The sequence below is a fragment of the Colletotrichum truncatum genome, assembly GCF_014235925.2.
Source record: "Colletotrichum truncatum strain CMES1059 chromosome Unknown Contig_0008, whole genome shotgun sequence".
NCBI classification, from domain to species: domain Eukaryota; kingdom Fungi; phylum Ascomycota; class Sordariomycetes; order Glomerellales; family Glomerellaceae; genus Colletotrichum; species Colletotrichum truncatum.
The window spans coordinates 2,319,634-2,344,008 of NW_027222405.1; the positions used below are offsets into that span (position 1 = coordinate 2,319,634).

At 50.4% G+C, this 24,375-nt stretch overlaps 8 protein-coding genes across 8 annotated transcripts; 4 read left to right on the forward strand and 4 right to left on the reverse strand.

Moving 5' to 3' along the window:
- Positions 1 to 343: 343 nt before the first annotated feature.
- Positions 344 to 1,769, forward strand: CTRU02_212104 (serine threonine protein; the record flags this gene model as incomplete). Its single annotated transcript, XM_036725066.1, has 4 exons — positions 344 to 360; positions 421 to 544; positions 600 to 690; positions 754 to 1,769. 4 exons carry the CDS (start codon positions 344 to 346, stop codon positions 1,767 to 1,769), a joined length of 1,248 nt encoding a protein of 415 aa, XP_036583232.1.
- A 300-nt stretch (positions 1,770 to 2,069) lies between these two features.
- CTRU02_212105 (uncharacterized protein) lies at positions 2,070 to 2,714 on the reverse strand (the record flags this gene model as incomplete). Its single annotated transcript, XM_070205777.1, has 1 exon — positions 2,070 to 2,714. The coding sequence occupies one exon, from the start codon at positions 2,712 to 2,714 to the stop codon at positions 2,070 to 2,072; it is 645 nt and encodes a 214-aa protein (XP_070060590.1).
- A 1,500-nt stretch (positions 2,715 to 4,214) lies between these two features.
- CTRU02_212106 (uncharacterized protein) lies at positions 4,215 to 5,385 on the reverse strand (the record flags this gene model as incomplete). The annotated part of the gene is made up of 2 exons (XM_036725067.1): positions 4,215 to 5,282; positions 5,377 to 5,385. 2 exons carry the CDS (start codon positions 5,383 to 5,385, stop codon positions 4,215 to 4,217), a joined length of 1,077 nt encoding a protein of 358 aa, XP_036583231.1.
- Positions 5,386 to 9,051: 3,666 nt separating this feature from the next.
- CTRU02_212107 (uncharacterized protein) lies at positions 9,052 to 9,768 on the reverse strand (the record flags this gene model as incomplete). Its single annotated transcript, XM_036725065.1, has 1 exon — positions 9,052 to 9,768. The coding sequence occupies one exon, from the start codon at positions 9,766 to 9,768 to the stop codon at positions 9,052 to 9,054; it is 717 nt and encodes a 238-aa protein (XP_036583230.1).
- A 3,197-nt stretch (positions 9,769 to 12,965) lies between these two features.
- Positions 12,966 to 14,773, forward strand: CTRU02_212108 (Protein AFG1; the record flags this gene model as incomplete). The annotated part of the gene is made up of 4 exons (XM_036725063.2): positions 12,966 to 13,206; positions 13,255 to 13,338; positions 13,399 to 13,846; positions 13,906 to 14,773. 4 exons carry the CDS (start codon positions 12,966 to 12,968, stop codon positions 14,771 to 14,773), a joined length of 1,641 nt encoding a protein of 546 aa, XP_036583229.2.
- Positions 14,774 to 15,137: 364 nt separating this feature from the next.
- On the reverse strand, positions 15,138 to 15,953 carry CTRU02_212109 (uncharacterized protein; the record flags this gene model as incomplete). Its single annotated transcript, XM_036725064.1, has 1 exon — positions 15,138 to 15,953. The coding sequence occupies one exon, from the start codon at positions 15,951 to 15,953 to the stop codon at positions 15,138 to 15,140; it is 816 nt and encodes a 271-aa protein (XP_036583228.1).
- A 1,816-nt stretch (positions 15,954 to 17,769) lies between these two features.
- On the forward strand, positions 17,770 to 19,099 carry CTRU02_212110 (peptidase family M28; the record flags this gene model as incomplete). Its single annotated transcript, XM_036725062.1, has 3 exons — positions 17,770 to 17,958; positions 18,017 to 18,763; positions 18,824 to 19,099. 3 exons carry the CDS (start codon positions 17,770 to 17,772, stop codon positions 19,097 to 19,099), a joined length of 1,212 nt encoding a protein of 403 aa, XP_036583227.1.
- Positions 19,100 to 20,334: 1,235 nt separating this feature from the next.
- Positions 20,335 to 21,309, forward strand: CTRU02_212111 (dual specificity phosphatase; the record flags this gene model as incomplete). The annotated part of the gene is made up of 1 exon (XM_036725061.1): positions 20,335 to 21,309. One exon carries the CDS (start codon positions 20,335 to 20,337, stop codon positions 21,307 to 21,309), a length of 975 nt encoding a protein of 324 aa, XP_036583226.1.
- Between the last annotated feature and the right edge of the window lie 3,066 nt (positions 21,310 to 24,375).

A 24,375-nucleotide genomic window follows, 5' to 3' on the forward strand; every position in this document is an offset into this window, starting at 1 on the left:
CTTAGACCCACATCTTCGCAGATCCATACCCAGGTGCGCTTCGCTGATAATTGATAAGATTTAGCGCGGTTGGGGTTCAGCGCACCTGCTAACGCCAACAGTAAGGCACTATGCACGTCTGCCACCATTGACGCCATGCTAAATTTGCCTTGATCGCGACACCGATACTCTTCAACACCGACGAGACGAAAGTGACGCGCTCGGTTCGCGTCGATACTAACTTCAATTTATTGTGCGATATGTTATGAAGCGCTGATACTTTTATTCTCTCTGACCGACTGCCGCAACTCGTCAGCCTCGGTTGCCTCGACACAGACCAGGGAGCCCCTCCCCGATCATCGCCATGAGCGACCTCGACAAGTGAGCTTCCCTATAAATTGGATTGGCAAAAAGGGTAACCTATATTGACACAGATCGCAGAGCTATCGCGCAATTGCGCGCTTGCCGTCCGATTCCTGAAGCGCAGGTTCGAGAGCTTTGCCATAAAGCACGCGAGTTGCTCATAGAGGAAGGCAATGTCGTCACAGTCACGGCTCCCGTAACGGTATGGCTCGGTCGCACGAATGCCAGGATCGGATGGATGCTAATTCAGTCTTTAGATATGCGGCGATATTCACGGCCAGTTCCATGACTTGATGGAACTCTTCCGAGTTGGCGGCGATGTCCCTGACACTAACTATCTCTTTATGGGTATTGCCACTGCCAGGTTCCAGCTCTCGTACAATATATGCTGACCACCCCCCTCGGATTTAGGCGACTTCGTCGACCGTGGCTTCTACTCTCTCGAATCTTTCCTCCTTCTACTATGCCTCAAAGTCCGCTACCCCGACCGCATGACCCTCATCCGAGGTAATCACGAGTCCCGCCAGATCACCACTGTATATGGTTTTTACGACGAGTGCTTGCGCAAATATGGATCAGCTAATGTTTGGCGATACTGCTGTGACGTTTTCGACTATCTTGCGCTAGGTGCTATCGTTCTCGGGGCATCGCACACCTTCAATTCCAGCCCTGGCCAAGAGCCGATCGATGATGATGTCGAAATTGAGGTCTGCGACCAGAGTGGCTCAACTATGAGTCGCTTTCCCCGTCAGAGACGGCCCCAGAGACAGCCGACCCCCAACAGCCCCAACGGCGCCCCTTCTTCATCTGGAGACAAGACCGGCCCTCCTGGTAGCGGCGCGTCAGGAAGCTCATCAGGCTCACACGGCAACCCCGCAGGAGCCATCCTCTGCGTTCACGGAGGCCTCTCACCGTTGATAGACAGCGTCGATAAGATCAGGCTCCTTGACAGGAAACAAGAAGTGCCTCATGAAGGAGCGATGTGCGATCTTCTCTGGTCCGACCCAGACGACATTGATGGCTGGGGTCTTTCGCCTCGTGGTGCCGGATTTCTGTTTGGCGCGGATATTGTGCGAGACTTCAACCATAAAAATGATCTATCGCTCATCGCTCGTGCCCATCAGCTCGTCATGGAGGGATTTAAGGAAATGTTTGACGCCAGTATCGTCACTGTGTGGTCGGCGCCGAACTACTGCTATCGGTGTGGCAATGTGGCGGCCATTCTCGAGCTGGCGGAGGATGATTCAGGTACAGGTGTCTTTGCGCGCAGCAATGGTGATGTGGGCCGCAGTGACGGCGGAATTAAAGGAACCGATGATTACGTGCTTCTGCCCGGGCCAGCAAGGAGGTATCGCGTGTTCCAGGCAGCGCCGCAGGATTCAAGGGGAATGCCGGCAAAGAAACCGGTGGCAGACTACTTCTTGTAGTTGTAGGCCGCGGTTTTCGGCTGATAACAGGACTCTTGGCGAAAGAACCGAAAGTGAGAAAAACAAAATGAGAATACCTTAGCGACAAGCCAATGAGATGGTGAACGGTACTCGGGCGTATGTGTTCCTTTTTCTTTCTTTTCCTTTTATTCAATGTATGTGTATGCAACTTGCAGGATAAGCAACGGAGTTTGAGGACTTCGCATGAACAGAATAATTCTCATGATCTACGAGCGCCCCTACATGCCTCTCTTGAGAGCCGGCCATAATGAAACCTTCCTAATCCCGACATCACCTTGTTCATACAACATAAACTACACATGTGTTACCGAATCCGCTACTCTGCATCACCGGCCTCGGCTTCTGGCGAGCCCTTTCTCCAAACTCGAGTTCCTCCCCAAAGCGCTCCCGAGATGTTCTAATCCATTCGGCAAATACGCCCGCCGTCTGTTCGCCGTCCACGAACACCTTAGCTGCGAATTCCCGCTGCCGATCCAGCTTGTCCTGGTAGTCAGCCACGGTGGCCGCTGCGTTGGCGAGCACAATCTCCTTTTCTGCTTCTTTGTCCGCGTGCTTAGTGGCGGGGCGGCACGTCTTCTTGATGAAAGCGCGAAGGTCTTCCAGCGTAAGCTGTGTACCTGCGGCGTCGAAGCTGTCGATGGAGATACTATCAAGAGCGTCAAAAACCTGCTGAAGACGCTTCCGGTGCTGTTGATTTTGCACGTGATCCTGCGTTGGGGGATAAAAGCGGGAAGGCGTCGTTTCGCAGAGCTTAACGAGGCCCCTGAGGGCATTACGGGTCGCCTGTTCCCGATGGTCTGAGGGCTGGAAGACGGTTTGCAAAGCGGAAATGCTGATGAGGCTTCCTCCGAACGGCAGACTCTGGTCAGAGCATATGTTGTTTGTCGTGGAGGGATTAATATGATCGTTGCTGATGGAGTACATACGCTTATGCCTACTTCTGATGCCCAAAAGGTCTCTAAACGTGCCTCGAAAGCCCCAATTTCTTGGTTCATCTTTAACTTGCCCGCCTCGGAGGCCACTTAGGGGTGCGGAAAGCTGCCTGTCAATATGCCGTCTCTTGCTTGAGCTACGGAGGAGATCTTCGCCATGTCGTTTCCTAGAGTTCTTAGGTATGTCGGGTGCGGCACCAAGATCCATCTCTATATGCCATTGCGTTGTCTGTGTCGCTCTGTCATCCTGACCATCTAACCTCCAATTGGTGTGTAAACAACCACTAATATCATCAGATGTCTGACGAGCCCTTGTAACCTCGTTCAACAACATCGGCTGTAGCCCAGTCCGTACGAAGCTGGGATCGGTGGTCGACCACGGCTTGGTGTCGAGTGGAAGGAATTGAGACCTCGCCCTGGGAGATTGCTGTGATTTATCGCTGGTGTCATCAGGAGAGGGCAAAGAAGAAAATGGTGGCTCTTGTGTCAACTTCGCAGTCAGAAAGGGGGACTCTCGGCTTTCAACTACAGGAAGGAATAGAGACTCGCTCGCGGGGCCTGTGGCGGAAGATGGCCCACCAGATGGAGGTGTTGGGGCCGCCTTGAACAGCCGTGGGGAATCTTGCTCAAACTCTGAAAGCTGCGTCTTCACGAGCAACAGGTGTTGTGCTAGCATGCTGCTCATACTACTGAAGTTCTCCGGGTTCCAGCTTGCTTGTAGGCTGATCAAGATCGCGCTCAAACTTTGGATATCTTCCACCAGTCTCTGTGGGCAAATTCGCGCCTCGTCGAGTTTGCCAGTCCTGGCATTGTATACAGCTAAATGCCTCTCGATTTCGACTCTTTGCGATGTCGCCAAAAGATTCAAGAACACAATTCTTTGGTTCGGACATTTTGGTCGTTGCTGTGGTTGACACATCTGGTACAGTAACTGGACAAGAACAACAGCAATGCTTGCAAGAACAGGGTGTCAGCGAATATAATCACGGGGTTTCTTGGTTTCTTTAAGAGACGCTTGAATTCGTGTTCTTTTTTTTCCAACCCTTGGAAAAGGGCACTGATCGTGCTACCAAACGAGCCAGTGATGGCCTTTGATGGTCAGTTGTACGCAGCCTCACTACTTGAGAAACATACTCGTCAATGCTATACCGTATCAAAGAACACTTCAAGGTTTGACAGGCATTTGATTGAACTTCTCGAAGTACCAGACGGTTTCGGTCCTGGCGAACGGAAGGTGTTCGAGGCACATTGCGTCGGCTTTGTTCTTGTTTGCCTTCTCTTGATCTCCCTTGTTGGGAGGGATACAACAGTACTTCCGTTTCCTTTCTTCAACTTCGTAGTCCTCTTCAAGATTTTGTATCTGGGGTTTTTAGAAAAACAAAAACCTTGAGGACACAGGGGTACTATCCGGTTGTCTACCCGAGGCTACGAAGCAAAGTTACGACAAGTTTCACAGATATGGTGTGGATAGATTGACTGTCGGCCTTTCTTCCTATTGCATTTTGCGATCTGAACTCGGCACGTGGATTGTATCTGCGTGTTGTTGGTTGTCTGAAGGCCTTAGGCCACCTCGTGGAGAAGGGGGAGGATACTGATTCCACATTAGTTCACGGGCGTTGTAATGTGATCCTACAACAGTATCTGACGGCATCCAAGGGTATGCATCCACGTTGCCAGCTTGTCGTGATCGCCGGCCTTCTGCGCTCGAATCTGTATCAGACACCGAGGCAGGACCGGAATGGCTAGCGCTGCCACCCCCTAATTGGGAGGCAATGAAGTTTGGAGGCTGAGGTATTGTCTCGTACGCAGAATATGAAGGCGTAACTTGTGCGCGACAATTCGGTGGTAGAGTGCTCGTCGTGTCTGCGCTGGTAAAAGATGGGTGGAAGTCGATTGTCTGGTTTTCTCCATAGCCCTGTAAGTTCATAACCAGGCCACTAGACGGCTGCATGTGGTTTGGAGGCCATCTTGCCCCGTGTCTGATTTGATCTTCGGTGGCAAACCGTTGACCTGGCAACTCGCCAACCTGTCTGTAAGCCGCTTGAGGAATGCCAATGGGAGGTGCAGACTCCATCCCGTAAGGTGATTGACGAGCATCCTCAGGAGTGGCAGCATAGCTGTCAGCCGGAGAATTAGATCCCGTGTCATACGAAAGAACTTGGTCGGTGTTTGTGTGCTGGCTTGGTGAACGTAATGGTTTGGTCAAGTCGAGGCAATCCGGCCTCCTCGCAACCATAAGACTGTCTAATGCAGACGCCGCATTCCCCGGCATGCTGCTTCCCGAAGGGTGCCTCTGTAGTCTATGGCGGTCCGTATATTCGGCTGTACCGGTCTTCAAGAATTGATCGACCTGCTCGTCACTTAGACCCACGTTGTTGAGAAGTTTCCGTAGCTTCTGGTTCTCGTTCGCGACTCGACGTGCAGCCTGCTGAACCTCTGCAGAGGCCTCTATGCCTTTCAACTGGCATTCTCGAAGACGCTGCTCGAGCTCCTGGACGTATTCCTTCTTCCGAGCCCGTGAACGGCGCTGGTTGTCTCGGATACGATTCCGTTCCTTTTCCTGCAATACGAATATGTTGGTAAATCGTTCTTTGGCCGCTACCGACCGTTGCTGGCGTGGATATGTTTATTTGAAATCAGGTTGAGGTACTGACCGCATCCATTGGCTTTCTACTGATTCGGAACCGCAATATTAAGTAATGGCAAAACCGGTATTCTAGAGAAAGGTGTAGTGTTTAGGACGAGAGGGGTTGGAAAGCGGGTAAATGCCTTCCAAATGGACACGAGTAAAATCCAACTAGATGCCACAAGATATTGGTCATCTACCAGAAGTAGAAGGTAGTGGGGTAGGAGGCTTTAGCTCGCATCTGTTTCATCAGAGGACGAAACATGAGGATGGGAGTTGGAATATGAACTAGTGCGCATTGCGAGGCCAAGGGCCCTGAGGTATGACATATTACTGCAAGTAAAAGCAAGCGTGAAGAGCCAGCAAATCATGAGCAATCAAAGAAAAATATTTACAAAAACGAGTGGAGGAGGCCCTGCCTAACATGGCCGAGGCTGGTCCGAGGGAGGGTGGGCAAGGGTGCTAGGGTTTAGTAGGGGTTTCTTCCAAGACGCTGGCAGACTAGAGCCAACCGTGCCGCTAGGCAGAATAAGGAGGCGAAGCAGCCGGCCAAGGGGTGGGTTCTGCATCTAAGAGCCTTTTGGATGCCAAATCACAATTCAGATCGGATCGCTTTAGCTGGTGTTGATGGACATATAGCACCTTAAAGTCAAGGAGAGGAAATGCCCGAGGTGAGCATGGATGAATGCAAGATTGGGGGGGCGGGTAACGAAGCGGCTGATGCAGAGGCGAACTGGGGCGTCGGAATTTTGAAAAGAGAAATCAGAGGCAAGAAAGATCTAGCATAGGATCTGGTTTGTGGAAACCCGCGTATGTGGTTGGGAACAGTCGCCTCCTAGTGGAGCTGGCCTCAAGAGATTTCAGCAGGTCATCAACCACCTAGGGGGCGAAGGGTTTAATTGACATTAAAGAATTTGCCTCGGAGACCAGAAGCTGACTGCCTGAAATTAGGACCCTGGAATAGAAGCCAATAGGAGAGAAAGTCGCCTTCAATAATGTAGAGTATTGATATCATTCGAAGTAGAAAGTGGGAGAGGGTGCTTCACACAGCCCCCTTGGCTTTTCCATAAAAGACTTCAACGGCGGCGCCGGGGCAAAACATAAGCGAAAACTTGTGATTTACTCTTGGTGATGAGAAGGGATGATACAGGAATTAGAAACGGACCTTTAATTTTTCGTTTCTTTTCCTGCCCACTGCTGACAGGCCGCCAGTGGCGCGAGGATGATGCAAAGTCTGAAAACAGCAGCGGAATGTTTGCGTCTTCCTTCATAAGGATTGATAGGCGGGCCATCGGCGTGAGGTAGGACTCGTTAAGCTATTGCGGCGGTAATGCTACGAGAGACGAGGCACGGCACAGCATGGGTATACCCGGGGGAAACAAGCCCGGGGCTGCCGCGGAACCCTGGACTCCTATTTTATTTTTGTTATTTATCATGTGAAAGTATTGGTCCGTTGACGGCAGCATCGGTCGTGTCCATGTTGTTAGAGAAAACGTAGAATGCGGGATGCCAGACAAGTCGGTATATTTGCACCATTAGTGGATAAACAATGGTGCGTTCTCTATTGGGGGGGCTCATCATAATGGCCGATACCCGAACATAGTTGAAGAAAGATTCTCAAGAATATGATTTATTTGTCTTTGTCAACTCACTGCCCTTGTTAGTTGTAAGAGACACAGCACGCCCAAGCTCACTGCGGAAGACCCTGTGAGTGGTTCATGGTGTTTACTTCACAGACGTGGTGGCAATAGCGAGAAAACCCAGAGCTGATGGAAAAGAGCGACAGAAGAACAGATTGTGGTCTAGACCATCCAAAATAGCTGAGAGGATTGCCTTGTTAGTGTGCATTGTTGATGGGATACACGGTTCCTTGTCAGTTTCTGCGATGATGTAAGAGTGATGTTTGCTCGTGGGCGATTCAAAGTCCTGAGTGTGGGTTCACGAGTCATCCGAAGGACAAGAAAGCCGCCCATCGCTGTACAAACCTAGGCCACAGAAACGCTATGGTTCGTCTTATTTGCCCAGGGTCTGTAGATTGGGGCTTTTCAGGCGGGGACAACCCTTAAGGGTCTTCGTTTGGTTTGCCTCCAAAAGCGATCTGTATATGAGTAGATTCTAGGCAAGGAGCATCCGGCAGACACAGCAACCGGAGATGTCTTGCCTAGGCCTGCCTGCATGTCTTAGAGCGGAGGAAGGCGGGACATGTTGGGGTTACAGCACGAGCTCATAGATGTGGATGTCTGGCTGCTAGTGTTGGTAAGCGGCAGGCGGATGCTCCGTAGAGCACTGAGACATGGAGAATGGAACATGGCTTGGAGTCGTCAAAAATGGAGACTTCCTGGCTAATTGGAGGCCGGTATAAATTGGGGACGGAAGTGCACCACGGCCATGGGAATGGGGGAGGAGGTGGTGGTGAGAGGAATGTTCTAACCCTGCCCAAGTGGGATTCCAGGCCCCCACGATCGCTCGATGGGAAAGCATTGGCCCACGATATTTGCACTAACCGTCGGCTCACCGTTGATTGCCATAAATCGGATAGCTTGCCTGGAGTTGAATAAGTTGCCGAAGCTGGTCCATGCCAAACCCCCTGCTTTCGTCTGTCCCTAAGCCGCGCTAGCATTACTTCCGGGATCCACATTTATTCCCAGCTCTACCCGTTCAGCGCGTCACCGCACCGCTCGTTTCTACTATGCTCTCATGTTCACTGACGTATCCATTTCTGTGCGGTCCCTCCACCACACAAATGTCACGCATGTTTGACGACACGCCGTCTTGCGCGGTATGTGATGAAATTCTAGCAAGGCCCACTAATTTCGCTCAGTAGCCAGCACCACAAGGCCAAAGTGCGAGGTGTGGCACGCCGAGTGCCAGGCGCAAATGGCAGCTTGAAGATTCGATGCTTTTGTTCTCTTTGGCCACTTCGGCCCCTTACCTCCCCTCTTCCCTCCTCCGCCTCGACCGCGCTATTTTGAAAAGGGGGGAGGCACAAGAATTTTCGGCTGTATCTGACCTCGTTCTCGTTCATCTTCTGAACTCGGGAAATGTACTACATCGGGGTGCCTCGCCTGTGCATCTTGGCTTGCTGCCCGCCTCCCCAGCGCGTTCCACCGCCATAACAGACATGCATTAGCCCTGCTATCACACAATCTGACAGTACCTGATTGCTATAGTGCCCGGTTCTCCCACAACAAGTCTGAAAAGGTGACTGGCAATACTGGTTCAGTAACACCTTAGAAGCTGTAACTTTGAGTCTCATTTATCACATCTGACATCCCGCTCACAGACCCTAACATGGGGCCAAAAGCCTTCCGCAGGGAATGTTTGAAAGGTATAAGCCAGCTCGTCTAAACAGTAATCTTTCTACGCCAAGTTACTTGCCGGTCATGGGTTCCTTGTGAGATAAGAGGCTTCAAGCCAGGGGGCGAGGAAGCACAGAGGAAGAAAAGAAACCCCGATCAAGAGGACCTATCGACAGCAGCCCTCGCTTAGACAATGCTTACCCGTTTTGAGTGAGGATTTTTACACCGTGTGTCTCACCCAACATTTGCCAGTTGCCAGTCGCCTAAGAGACCGGAGCTGCTCCGTAGAGCCGCAGCCAATCAGATATGCCTTTTTTGATCGTTTTGCGCTGTGGGCCTCCCTAGGCAAATGTCACTTGTGGGCCTTGAAGCAATGTCACTGGTGGGTCTCCTCGAAGCAAATGTCACCAGTGGGCCAGCCACGCATTGGCAACTTTGATATGGTATTCATCCAGCATGATGTTCTCCAAATCAGCCTTCCTTTGTGCCAAATAGCTGTCGTCATGACTAATGGCGGAGGCAATGGAACGTTTCCTCGCTTGTATGAACCGACGCTTACAAGCTTTGAAGCGTGCCTCGGTCATTTTTCTTTGCGCATCCTTGTAGCACCAGATGCAGAGGTTTGGTATATCGCCGCCTTCTGGTATCGTGGGAGGTATGAGGAAAATCTCCTCCTTTGTGATGTGGCGGGTAGGTATCTGATGCCCACATCCATTGTAGACGAGTTCGTGTCGGCAAAAGGGACAGGTGTCGTGGTCTCGAAGCCATTCAGACAGACATCTTGCCCCTGCAATATGTCCACAGGGCATGATTGCAGGAACACTGTCAGACAATCTTGCCCCAGTTTCGGTATCCGCATTCTCATCAAACACAAAGCGACTTTGGTGACACACCTGGCAGATCAAGTTCTCAGGTTTATCGATCAGAAAAGTGATCTTGGGGCTGGGAAAGAAACACCCAACGCCCCCATCGGCTCCTGGATCGTGGGGTTTCAGCCAGTTGCTGACGCGGGGCACGAATGCCTTCTTCAGCCATGAAGATTTCCCCTTGTCGCCTTCCCTGTTTCGTCCCGCAACATGGCGCCGTATCTCGACCCTGCCTATTCTTGGGATAGTAACCATTGCGCCCAGACGAAGGACTTATCTCGATGATTCGTCAGTTTTTTTTGTAGGTGATTGCCTTGCCGATATTGGATTAAGATCTGCCGTTGCAGTGGCTCTAGGTATTATAGCAGTATTGGAAATGAGATTGTTCGGGCAGCACAACGTCGCTGTCTCGCGTCTTCCATAATACAATGAATTATTCGGGTGAACTATGTATAAAGTACAGGCACTGGAAACCCGTCTTTGTTCTATCTCCTACCAAAAACCATTAGCTATTGGAAGTATTGTTGCTTCCTGCACGCTTTGCCACTGGAAAAACCCACTGCTGACCAGATACCTGGCTTTCAGCGAGCAAGGCCTTCCAGGCAAACTTGAAAGCGTGTTGCTTGCAGGTGTTCAGCCCCTCTTGAATTGGATTTTTTGACACGACAAATCCGTCTTACTGGATGCGCTTCCTCGACTGCTTTCCTTTCAAGGCTTACCTCAAAGGCGTTTGGCTTGCGAGCGGACAACGGCGGGGTTCGAAACAAGTATGTCCACTGCCAACATTAGGCTATGTATACGGATATTCAACGTGAAATTACACGTCTTAGCCTAGAGGAACCTGCTTGGAACATAATATGGGCCATGAATTTCTGCATTATGCTCCACACTACCCGCGTTGAACGGCTTAAACCCGACCCTTTTGGCTCAGGTGAGAATAATAGACAGTCCAGGGCTATAGACGGGATCTGAGTACGCCCGAAGCCCGCTGCGATCCACGAGATGGAAGACGAACCAAGGTTAGGGTACCCTAGCACATCACCTTGAACATTTCCACAGACAAATGCTCAACCCAAGTGAGCGTTTGAGGCATCTATGAGCAGGACAGCATAGCACTGATGCCTATTAGTTGTTTCCAACTTGATGGAGCCCAAGCGGATGACGGTTTCTACGGTCGCTTTGAGCAGGAGCCTCGCCCCATACTACATCTCCATGTGTACTGTAGGATTTTGGGTGGCTCTCCGTTCCAGGTATACCGGAACAGAACACCCCCCCTTTTCCCCCAACGCAGTCCGGAGGTTTATGCCCGCTTCTGGGCACGTAAGACTCCATAGGGATTTGTTGGGGTAGAGACGTGTCGGCTGAACAGTAGATCGTCGTTTTGACCCTGTGTTCGATCGAGGTGCAGCTGTCTATCATTCGGCAACTATCCCTGTGATGCAGAGCTATGTTTGACTGCCAGAAAGGCTCATGTTGATCTTTTTGTTCCATATGATACGCTGTGATACCTTCGGCTACCACGTAGCAAGCTTGGCCTGAGACCATGGCTTTGCCCACGCAGGTCGGTGTGAGAGATGGAGGCAATGCATGGAGATATCTTGCATTACCGCCAACGCACCAAAATCCAGGATCTTGTTCTGGGCTTGCTTTTACTTGTCGCTATCTTACCTGCGCTCTGGTGTTAAGGGGCATTCAGGCAAGTCTACCTTCCTGTTGAGGAGGTGATCAGGCGCGGGCTTGCCCGGTCAAAGTTGAGACGTTGAGAGAGCCCAGAAAGTCCCACAAATAGCCCTGGTATTATTTGTTCTTGATGCTCTCATAAAAGGTGTGCGAGCTGTGCGAGCTGTGCGAGGGTCGCTGGGCTTGACGGATATTGTATGCGAGCTGTCGGCCTTTCGGGCTAGGTTTTCACCACCGTTCTTCTCGAGTAAGAATCGGCCATACCCCTACGTCTGCCAAGGACCCCTTTTAATCATACCATGGGGTTATTGATTTTCTGTGCCTTATCGTGGACAATGGATCACAACGGGTCCCCGTTCCACGAGCGGCTATGCCAATATGATGGCGTGCCGCTGGCGAAGAGGGTATGCTATTCATGACACATTCTGGAACTGTTCTAGGGCAGTAGTAGAACAATCGATACATGCACCAAATTTGATTCAGGTTAAGCAGAATACGCGGCTTCAGCTTCGGCTGTGCGCAAGGTTCTAGCAATCGTGCACTATTTGCCTAAGTAGCTCTATGATCTTTTTTTGTCGTTAGAGCCCGTTTTTTTTTTTTTTTATTACTGTATGATGGTTCATTGGAGCCTATAAGTTGTGTTCTTCTGCGGCTCCCTTTTCATTTGGATATCGCAGGGTCGAATCTCGAAATACGCCCTTTTTCAGCCTCTAGCATTTATCATGGGTTTGAACATTCACGCCTTATTCGCCATTTAGACCTGTTGTTGCAAAAGAAACCTCTCCCCAACTACTGCATCTTACGTCTCGGCCTAGGCTTTCCGACATCAAAACATGCCAACGGCAGATTCCACGGGTATGGGCGCACCACGAAATAATGATGACATCGTTGCTTGACTCGCCACACGGAACAGGTTCCGTTACCGCACACACTTCTACGCAGCCTCCAGAAGACTTGCACTTCTGCAACCTAATCTTTATCAAATACAGCCAAGACTGCAGCTTGCTAAGTAGGCCATGAGACTAATCTGTAGTTGGAGGACGACCGTTGTTGCAACGAGATGAGATGCTGTATTAGCCAGTCAGATTGATTTGCGAATGGATTCAGCAAGGCACCCATTTCAAAAGGCAGATTAACTATGCCAAGAGATCCTAGTTGCTATCTCCCGTCTCTGATGTAAGAATATCTGTTGAGTATCCCATTTTCTGTGGTACCGACCTTTCTAATACTTGTCTCAGGGTATTCGAGCACCAAATTCAACTTTCCATCTCGAAATCACTTTGAAGCTTGTACAACGATAATTGGAGATAATCTATGTTTGATTGATCCATATGATCTTTTGCTTCCTCGTGATAAAGGCTTCGAAAGGATGAAGTTGGAACCCTTCGATCTGATCGTCTGGTGTCAAGAAGCTGAAGACATCACCAGCCACACAGCCACAGGGTCCTCCTAGCCAGATGCGGAGGAAAGGGGATACTTCGGAAAGTTGGGGTCATCCATTGCACAGACCACTTTGGCCAAAAAGTCTTCCCGAGGTCAGCCAAAGCGCCAGCTCCACCTACCGTCAATTCGGCATCTACATGTATCGCCGGCGGCGCCAGGCAATAGCGTCATTTTTCCAGGGACTGGCCAAGTATTTTTGTTCCTATCACACTCTTTTATGTGGTATCGTCAAGCAAATGCATAGAGCGCGCGCACCGCGTAGCATGTCTTTTTCTGCATCAATACCCCTAGACTTTGATCTTTTTTGACCTGCCTGCCCGCAAGTCACCATGCGCGGTGCTACTACATCTTCCCTTCCCCTCCGCCGACTCTTGTCGCCACCAGTTAGCCGAAGCCTCCCGAGACGGACCACTCTCCAGCGGTCCCTTTGCACAACCTGTCTTGCGAGCAGGTCAAGCGCCAGAAATACCAGAATCACAGTCGCACAGAGGACTTCGGCGCCATGCACTAAAAATGTTGGGCAGTGGAGGGCATCATCAGCGGTAGCGGCCGCGACAGAGGAGAATGGTGGTGGGTTCAGTAGTAACAGGCAATGGTATTGGGACTAACATAACGCAGTCAAAAGGGACGACTTTGGTCCAATTCAAGAGTATGACCGCCGTGTCGACAATGGCATCCTGCGGAACGACGAGCACCAGAGAGGTAGGATTTATCGCTAGAGGACGATTAGGATCACATGCTGATGCGAAATATGGGCAATAGGCATTATACAGAGCCTCCAGCACCTCCACGATGAGCTGGTAAACTACCACGCGCCCGCGGTCGTACATCCGACTCTGGAGTCCTTGAAGCCGGCAAAATCGATGTTCGGGTCCTGGTTTGGCGGCGGCAAGGCACAAGCCGCGATCGGAGCAATCCCGAGCAACTTGCCCCGAGGACTCTACCTCTATGGCGACGTCGGTAGCGGCAAGACGATGCTTATGGACCTGTTTTATGATACCCTACCGAGCTCTGTCAAGTCGAAGACACGCATTCACTTTCACAACTTCATGCAGGATGTCCACAAGCGCCTGCACAAAATGAAGATGCAGTACGGCAACGACGTAGATGCCGTCCCTTTTGTTGCGGCAGACATCGCAGAGAAAGGCAATGTGCTTTGTTTCGATGAGTTTCAATGTACGGACGTAGCGGACGCCATGATTCTGAGAAGGTAACTGTTCAAAGGGCAACACCTGAAGTCGGTAGTACGGCAGCAACTAACATCAGCAGACTGCTTGAATCACTCATGTCGCATGGCGTTGTACTTGTCACCACCTCGAACCGACATCCCGACGAGCTCTACAAGAACGGGATTCAGCGCGAATCCTTCGTTCCGGCGATCAAACTGCTCAAGAGCAGACTCCACGTGATCAACCTAGACTCCCCGACAGATTACCGCAAGATCCCTAGACCTCCTTCTGGAGTCTACCACACCCCTCTCGACGCGCATGCCGCCTCTCATGCTGAGAAATGGTTCCGCTTCCTCGGCGATCCCGAATCCCCAGAGCCGCACCCAGAGGTACAGAAGGTCTGGGGTCGCGAGATTCATGTCCCGCGAGTCAGTGGCCGTTGCGCATGGTTCACATTCGATGAGCTTATTGGAAAGCCCACGTCTGCCGCTGACTATCTCGAGCTTGTGCGAAGCTACGACGCTTTTATCGTTACCGACGTACCTGGCATGACCTACCGCCAACGCGATCTAGCGCGGCGTTTTATCACTTTTATCGATGCCGTGTACGAATCACATGCCAAGCTGGTTCTTACAACAGAGAAGCCTCTCACTGAGCTCTTCGTCTCCCGGGCTGAGCTGGAAGAGTCACTTGGTAAGCAAGGCAAGGATGAAGCGGGGCAGGGCGATGGAGCAATGAGCCACCTACTTGAAGACTTGGACCAGAATATCGATTCCATCAAGGGCCTTTCGGGCCTATTCTCTGGAGATGAAGAGGCCTTTGCGTTCGCACGTGCGCTCTCGCGTCTGAGCCATATGGGTAGTCGCGAGTGGGTCGAGCGAGGCATGGGTTTGGAGCAGCAGGGCGGCAAGAAGGAGCGTGATGACTGGGCCAAGGTCAGGAGTCGGCAGATGGAAGACAGCATGTAAGCGACCGCGTACGGCGCATAGGGAGGGAAGCATATGCCCGCTGGGTCGCGGGCTGGGTAGCATTGGGCACTATTGATTTTGTCCCGTTCCAACATTTTCTTCGCAGGCATAGGATACGTGGTTTGGTTGTATAGGAGGGAAGTCCGCGCACCTGCAGGATATTCACATACCCCAGTCGTAGGAGTAGTTCGACATTAGATACCATTATATGAGGTCCAATGTATGAATTGTTTCATAACTTACTCATCACAAGCCATTCAGTGCGCCGTGATGACTGTTTGACAAAAGACCGGTGCGGCTCTCAGTCAGCATATGTGCCAGAGCCTCAGCATTGATTACAGAAGCTTCCGCCCGGTCCGATCCATTAGTAGATACCCGGAATCAATACCCACTTAACCTCTTTCTTGAACTGTGTCCATTGCTCGCCGTACCGCTTGGAGCAGTAATCATTCAGCACCGGCACTCCTCGCGTAAGAAAGTCGACGGCCTGCCACACGCCCATAATAGTACCACCAATGAACCCGGACGCAGCCATGCAGTTACCCCCACGCCACAGCGCGTACCCGCCGTAGTTGATGTGGCGTGCCCAGCTCCAGAGCCCTTCCTTGATAACCTTGCCCTGGTTTTCGGGTTTAGCCTTGAACTTCTTGCGCTGGATCTCGGAGGCCGTCTCGAAGTACATGCCGAGGCCAAAGAAGGCGCTGCCGAGGACAACCTGATACGGCAGGGACGTGCCCGGGAAGTAGAGTGGAGAGGCCATGACGGATGTAGAGGCGGCAAGTAGAAGAAGAGAATTGGCGCTGTTGACGAGGGTGTTGTAGAAGCTCACAGTGAGGGCAGCGGAAGGGCCAAATTCTTCGGCAGAAAGACTGATGAGCCAGTAAGCCTGCTTGACGAAAGAACCAACAGACATGCCAAGGAGGACGAGGTGCGGAAGCGGGAGGTTGAGGTTATCGAGAAAGGAGATGCCTGTATTCGAGGCGGCGCCAAGGGTAAAAAGGGTGTTGATACCAAGCTTGGAGAGTATGGATGCGCCCCAGCCGCCAGCGATGAGCTTGTATTGCAGCACGGGGTCGAGGCCGCGAAGACCGACAAAAGTGAGGATGCCTGACACGCTCGTCCCTTTGACCCCCCGCTGGATGAGGTCAAAGTGCTTCTTTTGGGGTTTAGAGTCCGCCATGGTATAAGCAAATTTGGGGTAAGTGATGAAGGAATTGGCGGTTGGCCGTCTGAGGAGTCAACCAGGTTATCGTCGGTCGTCAGGATTGAGTTGTAGATCAGATCAGGGTGGTTGATAGCGTCGCGACCACAGATCCTTCTGCAGTGTGGCCGAGGCCTTTATAGTTGCGCCGGGATGGGGATTGGGGAAATGCGATCTTTCCTCTTTATGATATCATCTTCTGTCATGGGACGAAAGGTTCTCATCCGCTTGCTAGGTCTGATCCCCCATGTTTTTGGGTAAGTCCAAGCTGCTTCATAGGCTATCTTATTCGGGGAGCCCGTCTCAGCTGAGCTTGATTGGGTAATTTGGTGCAGCGTCTGGGAGTGGATTGGAAAGATATCCGCGCCGAAGAGGCACGTATGCTTGTTCGAGCACCGATTTGTTATGATTGGATTGACAGGAGCACCTAAGCGCCAATTCTTCCACCTTTGCTAGCTACTATAGTGCTGGTATTGGAGTCGCAGATGCTACAGGGCGGTCAGACCCTCGACCCGAATACGTGAGGTCGGCAATTGACTGAGCCCAGCGAATCCCGTCGGATTACACTTGGGTGTTTAGTAGCCAATCTGACATACTTGTCTCTTCAAGCTCACTCCCATCACTCAGGGGTACAAATAAGTCACTTGGGGTTTTCATGGCTTTTACTTTTGAACTGTAGGTGGTGCCTGGTTCCTGACATGTTTGTGGAGCGCAGCTGTGGCGTAGTTTCATTTGGAACGATGCCGCTGATCATCGCACGCCCAGCCAACATACATACATCCATAGTATTGGTTGAGTTTAGCTCATCCAGTGCAGAGGTCACAAGATAAAAAGCTTACAAGAGTAATCTGGTTTGTGCTTGTGCGCAGCTTGGTATGAACCACCCAAGATCGGAATATTGTTTATACTTTCATTGACCTGTGGCCGGCGATGGTATCGCCCACAACAGCTGGCCCTAAAACTAGCAACGTACCTTCAAGTGGGCCTAACATACGCTCTTTTTTCTGGTGATGGAAGTTCAAAGACATCAAGAATCAACTAAAAGATGTCCCGTAAGTGTACGTTTGAAAGCTAAAGTATCAGCCGGGGTCGAAGGTGACTGGTGAATTTGTTTTGTCGCGAGTTTCTCCTTGGTTCAAGGGACTTTGCGCAGTTTGGAGTTGAGAAGAAGGAACTGTTTGCAAGTCCGGCGCCCAATGGTTCGTCTGATGCTTATGGGAGAGAGGTGTCTCATGTTGTTCGTTTCCCCATCGGGCATCCACGACTTTGCTGAAGCCGCATTGAATTCATAAGCGGCCTAGATGTAAGATTTCCAAAGTAGATGCTGGAATTAGCACTGTGATTCTCAAACGGGCTTGTTGCTCGCCTTTTACTTACTTCCAAAAGTAATTGACAAGAGCCGCAGACGACCTAAGGAAGTTGTTAGTTCAATATGACGTGATGCGCTGCGGGCGGATATCCGAGGTAAGGTACGGATATCTTATCGAGATCCTGGTAGTGTCTGATAACGCGGGTGTTGTGTCCAGGCAACGATACTGGAGGGGCAATGATGCAAATGTGGGCCTCCTTGGCAAAACCTCATCGATGATTGGACTTTGTCGCCGTCGGACCCGTTCCAGGCTGGGGAGCTAGGGTCCTGCGTAAGCTGTCTCAGTACGTCCCTGTCAAGCTAGTGTAGGTACCTACCTCTTAAAGCGGACGACGACGTGACGCCGCCGTTTTCTCTCTACCATCCTCCACCCGCCCACCTCCCGCATCATTCCCTTCTTGTTTCCCCAGATTACCCAAGCTCAACATGAAGGTCGCTAAAGCTTCGCTCCTCGCTATCTTGGCACACTCGGCCAGTGCCCGCTTTATCACCAAGGATGAGATCAACCACGTCCAGCTGTATCCCGCTGGGTCTGAGCCTGAGAAGTACCTGATTGAGCTCGCCCCTGGCGACACTCGTTGGGTCACCGAGGAGGAGAAGTGGGAGCTTCGCCGGGTAAGACATCATCGGACTCTATTGTCTTGTGGTTTGCGACTGACTCGCGACTCTACAGAATGGCAATCGCTTCTTCGATATCACCGACCACAAGGATTTCGGCACCGCCCGTCTTCACACCGCGGCCAAGGCCAAGAGCGTCTTCCCTGAGAAGTGCCATCTTCAGGACAAGGTCAAGCCTCTAATCAAGGATCTAGACAAGTCCGAGATCCAAAAGAACCTCGAGAAGTTCACAAGTTTCCACACCCGCTACTACAAGTCCGACTATGGCCGCCAGTCGTCAGAGTGGCTGCTTTCCAAGATTAACTCTATAATCAAGGATGCGGGTGCTGATAAACATGTCTTTGCTGAGGCATTCCCTCACACATGGCAGCAAAGCTCCATTATTGTCACTATTCCCGGCAAATCCAACCGCACCGTCATCATTGGTGCCCATCAAGATTCCATCAACTTGTGGCTGCCCTCTATCCTCGCCGCTCCCGGCGCTGACGACGATGGCAGTGGCTCTATGACCATCCTCGAGGTTCTGCGCACCTTGCTTAAGTCCAAAGACGTCGTTGAGGGGAAAGCCGACAACACTATCGAGTTCCACTGGTACAGCGCTGAGGAGGGTGGCCTCCTTGGTAGCCAGGCCATCTTTAAATCATACGAGCAGGAGAAACGCGATGTTAAGGCCATGCTCCAGCAGGATATGACTGGTTTCGTGCAAAGGACGCTCGACGCCGGCCAGCCTGAGAGCGTCGGCGTCATCACCGATTTTGTCGACGCTGGACTGACTGACTTCATCAAGAAGGTCATCGTCGAGGTAAGTCCGCCCCCCATCGTAACTAGCACAATTTCTTGGCAATGCTAACAGCCCAAATAGTACTGCAAGATTCCTTACATTGAAACAAAGTGTGGCTACGCCTGCTCTGACCATGCCTCTGCCAGCAAGGCAGGTTACCCCTCTGCCTTCGTTATCGAGTCGGCCTTCGAGTACTCGGACAATCACATTCACAGTGTTGATGATCTTATCAAGTACCTATCCTTTGACCACATGCTTGAGCATGCCAAGATGACTCTTGGCCTTGTATATGAGCTCGGCTTTACCAACTTCCCAGCCCTTGAGAAGAAGGGCGAAACCTTCTCGGAGGAGTTGTAGGAAGCTTGACGAGGGTGATACGCAGATACCTCGACTACGAGCCCTTTTTACCTTTGACATGATTGACGCTTCAATATAAATCGGTTGTTCAAAAATTGCATGCACCGTTGCGAACTCAATCTCCGTTATGCCGTTTTGTGGCCATTTGCCTCACTTCTGTGAAAGCGTTGCATGAAAATCTAATGATGACAAGTCTTGATTACGGAGCTGAAAAACGACACGGGATATCAGAATGAAAGTTCTAATAGCGCATGTTTTGGATGATTCAGATGCGACGGGTAACCTGGACTACGGATCAGTCTTCAAGCATCATCTTATATATTCGTGCATGGTCTAAGTGGCGGGGAAAAGGACAGCGTATACATTCCTGCCGAATGTCTTGGCTAGCCAGCCCTGTAGCATTGCAACAAATGATACCTTGAAATTGTTTGGCCTTCGTATTGTAACTGTTACACAGTGAAAGCCGAAAGGGAATATTATGTCTTTCCATTAAGAGATTCACACTGAGCGTTGGACGTCCCCAGAAATTAAAAAATATTTTTTAAAACCGAACATAAAAATTTCAAATTTCAGCTGTATTTATCTTCACCAGCTGACATGAAGCATTAGGGGGTCACTCGGGCTTCTTTCATCACTATATCTCGCTGAAGAACAAAGAATCTTCTGAAGCCTGCAGGCGGTCAATTATGCTTTCTCGGCAATGTGGCAGCGCTCACTTCAGTTGTCGAGTCAGTGAGAAGAACCTACCATCAAAGGCTAAAACCAAAACTTGACAAGCCACGTGCCTCTTGACCATGATAGAGTTGGGAACTAAATGGTCGAAGAAGCGTCGTCAAATTAAGACGCAGGGGCACCCAGGCGCGGTTGCCTGCTTCAATGCAGATCCCACGTGCCTGGACAAGCCGGAGCCCCACTGCTCGGCGTCTACCGTCCGGGAGACTTTCCCACTCCACCAACTGACTTCACTTCTTGCTACTTCTTGCTCACCCACAAACACAACTACCAACGCTCACGCTACCCAGCCAGCCTTTTATCCTATGAAGAATTTTGCTTCTGCATCAGCTCATCCAGTAAAAAACGGCAGTTTTCCCGTCTACCAGTCACCTCACGAGATATTGGGCTCCAGGTTCTATCGTTTTTGAGTAGATCGAGTCATTGCGCACAGAGATAGCGAAACACCCCCCGCCACTCATCTACAGTGGTCACCCGCCGCCAATCACGCATCAAAAGTCAACATGACAGAATCCTCAAACGAGGGCGTGTCCAACGCCATCGCTGCTGCGCCATACAGTCATAGGCCACCCAGCCCGCCCTACATCCCAATTCCTATGACATTTCCCAAGGGATCTGACGCTTCTACCCTGGTTCCTTCCTACGACAACGTAGATTCAATGCATTTGACGAGCGATGATCTCAACATAATCACTCGAAACGTGAATCAGACGGCTACCGACAGGTCAGTCGGTTGGAGTTATGAAGCCCGTCGTCAAGCGCAATCAATTCTCGACTTTCTTTATCTTGGCCCTCTATCTGTCGCCCGCGACCAGGCTTGGCTCGCCAAAGAAGGGATCACAATGATCATTGTTTCACGGCATTCAAGAGTCGCACAAGCCCGATTGATGAGCGTTGACAAGGTAGCCCAGTCACTCGGCATTTTGGTCGAGTACTTGGACGTTGCCGACAACTATGAACTAATCAGAGGGTTTCCAGAGGTTGTGAGAAAGATCAACAGCCATCTTCTAGATGTCTACCGTCGTCAGGCGTTGGAAACGCAGGAGGGCCATATGATCATCGACAACGGCAACTTCAAGGGCGGCAAAGTCCTTGTCGTATGCGAGACGGGCAATGATCGATCTGCCTTTGTTGCTGCTGCCTATATCATGACAGTGTACGGAAAGGGCATGGTTTCCAGCGTGCAGTTTGTCTCCGTGCAACGCTTTTCAGCCAACTTTGACGAAGACGGCAAGAGGATGCTGCAGGCATACGAGGATATCTTAACTGCCCAGAGAAACGTATCCAGCGCAACGAGACATGTTCCTCGAGCCGGGCAGTTTGACGCACGCACAAGCGGAAACAAGCGAAATATTGAGGCGACGCTTGATGAAGATGACAAGCAAGAGGGCGACGGTTACGAGGCATTTGCCGTAGACCGCGAACGGTATCAAGATAGAGCCAAATTCGTTCCTTTTGTCGACCCCAATCAAATATGAGAGCTACACATGGACTGTCACGGAAGCGGCTTGGAGCGAATCAAGGAGTATCTGGCGTTGAAGGCGAAGGACTCGGGGGATTTCGGTGGGGGGGTTCTACGTAATTATTGCATCCATGGGTATTGCAGGAAGTAATTTGGTTTATAAGCATAATAGGCGTCAAGGCAGTCAGTATACCCGTTTCTTTCGCCGACGACGGCGTATTATAAATATAGACACCTGGCACTGTGGCTAGGGCAGTTTAAGAGTTTTTCTTCTGCGTTATCTTTGTGTTTACATGATGTTCCTCAGAATCGTAGTTTTGCGGCCGTTTAATCAGTGATCGATTTGGGTTGAAACAAGCCCTAAGAGACAGATTAAACGTTTCGAGATATCTAAACGGGGTATCAAAGGCTCACTTAAGCCTAATACTTTGGATAAATAAGAATTAAAATTAGACACTCCTCACTAAATGGCCAACCTGATGTCGTGGGGTGTAGCTAACTCTGGTTTTGGGGGCACGGTGACAAGAATAATTAGGAGGTTCGTTACCTAGAGGAAAGTTGGAGCTAACAATCTCATAACAAAACCGATGGATGGATGTGACAAATTGAACTACCGACTTACATTTGGCCTTTCCGGTTCATCGGGCTGCAGACGTTTATTGCTACGTTATATCTAGTCTCTTTATCTCTTAATCGTCTGAAGGAAGGAGTGCCCCCACCACCACCACCCAGGCTGACGCTCTTGCCTACTCTTCTCTAAAGAGGAGACTCAACGTAAACAAACCCTCCTTTTCTGTTTTTATTCTACCTACCCTTGATTTCCACACGTCCAAAGCCTTTTTTTTCCTTTTCCCACCTTCGCCTTCGCTTTTGACCAACGCATCATAACCCTTTTTCTTTTATCACTTGTTTTCATGTAGCTTTTTCATCACTTCCATTCATCAACAGGTGATGGAGAATAGCAGAGTTACTTCAACGAACTAGCTGTAAGTGTCCTATCGATTTCAAAAATTCTGTGTCCTGCGCGTCCATCACGCCACAATGGAGGAATACGAGCACAACAGCGAGGGTAGGCAACTGCGGCTGTCAACCTTGGCTCACCAACCAGGCCGGTACGCTGAGGTGATCGAACCGGGCATACAAAAACCAGCTTTCACGCTTCCAGATCCTGTGTTTGATCCTGAACTTTCACGCCATTGTGCCTTTCCTACCATACCCCTCGACCAGAACCCAGGTCCTAGCGAGGTTTTCAAAGAAGCCAGGTCCGAAAATGTGCTCAATGACAGAGACAATACAGAGCAATATTCGGTGTGTGATGAAGGTGAGTCAGTAAAACTCTCAACTTGCTTTGCATTTTTCTAACACTACATGGACCTGCATAACAATGAGGCTTTCGGCTCGGGCTTTGCGGCTCAATCCACCCTTCACAAAGACAGGGAAGGCGAAGCCAGAGAGGGAAATGACATACAGATGAATATTCTTTGCGATACAAAAGACGGCATTCAGCGCATGCCCTACCGAGGAGAGAGCTTCAAAAACTTCTTGTTTGCGGTTACGGAAGACCTAGACTGGGGATCGCCTGGACCTGAACCTCATAGCCCTCTGCTGAAGTGTGGCCGTAAGTTAGAATGGCAACCCCACAACAGCGTTTGTGCCACTGGCGAATCGTCTGCCATCAACAAAGAATGGGATAAACTCACAATAGGTGTGCAATGGGCACTCATTTCAACACTCTGCAGAATGTTCCCTTTCTCGAGTGCGATTCAGACTCTACAGCTTTCTACTCAACAAACTACGTCCTTCGTCCAAACCTACATACAATGCCATGAGAAGATTTCGGCATGGTGCGAAGAAATCGACCGGACTACAGTGTCTGATCTTATTAGATATGCTGAGTGCATGGAATTATCTGTGGATCAGCGCAACATTCTTATGCGGCCCCAGCTGCCGACCGACATACTTTTCACACATGAGATTGAGCAGGCAAAAACATACTTGCGCAAGATTCATTGCAGTTGCCTCATTGAAAACCTTGGACAGTGGCGTGGCACTTCCAGAAACTTTGTGGATCTCCCTATCGAACCTGCAATTTTGCACGTGTGTCGTTCCACGCTTAACCAGCAAAGAGGGCAAGCTCCTGTAGCTGTCTCTTGTGTCGTCAAGGACCGAGTGCCAAACCCATGGCTTGAACGAATGGAGTATGAGGACACTCCTGCCGGCGATGCTCATGTCAGGGATTATTATTTGAATCCGGCTCTGTTCACCAATCTCGACTTTACAGCATTACAAGAGAACGACCAGCTTGAGGCAACCGCAGGTGGTACCCCAGAGGAGTCCAACGAGGTTGACAGTCGATCTTTTTTGAGTCCACAGTCAACTTTTCAAAATGCTCCACTTGATTTTGGCTTGCATGATAGTTCTACGGAATCTATTCAAGCCAATCCTTTTGTCGAACAGAGCCAACATGCTGACGCAGGACCACAACGTACCATCGACCAAACTATTGGGAAAGATAACGGGGTTGGCAACGCTTTAAACCAAGACCGTACTGGCTTTTACCTGAAGTCCCAGCTTAAGAAAAATAACCAACGTCCTTGGACTGGAATAGCTTCAGGCTTTCCAACGGAATTGCAGAAACGAACTACTGAAAACGACATAACTATTCATGTTGGTACTTCGCAAGCAAGTTACAAAACGAGATCTGCTCAGATCGAAACGTCTTCGATGCGTCATCAGCAAAACAGAAGTTCCGCTCGATCCTACCCGATGACATCGAAAGACGCAGCGCCCGGAAGCATGACACTTAGCCATACAGAGATGGGGAAAATGCCTAGTTCGTATGACCTCGGAATGAGCACCGTAGCCTGCATCAAGAAGCCACTCAGGAATATAATACCCACCCAAGGAAACGGTAGTTACATTTCACCATACATCATAGACAACTCTCCTGATTCAGAGCCAAGATTCGAGCTCAAGAATCCCAAAGATGCGGTATCACTTGACCTAATCGTTGGGGCAAAAGGTAAAAGGGTCGGTAGGTCGACTAACAAAAGAAGGGTCTATGACAGTGACGAGGATTACC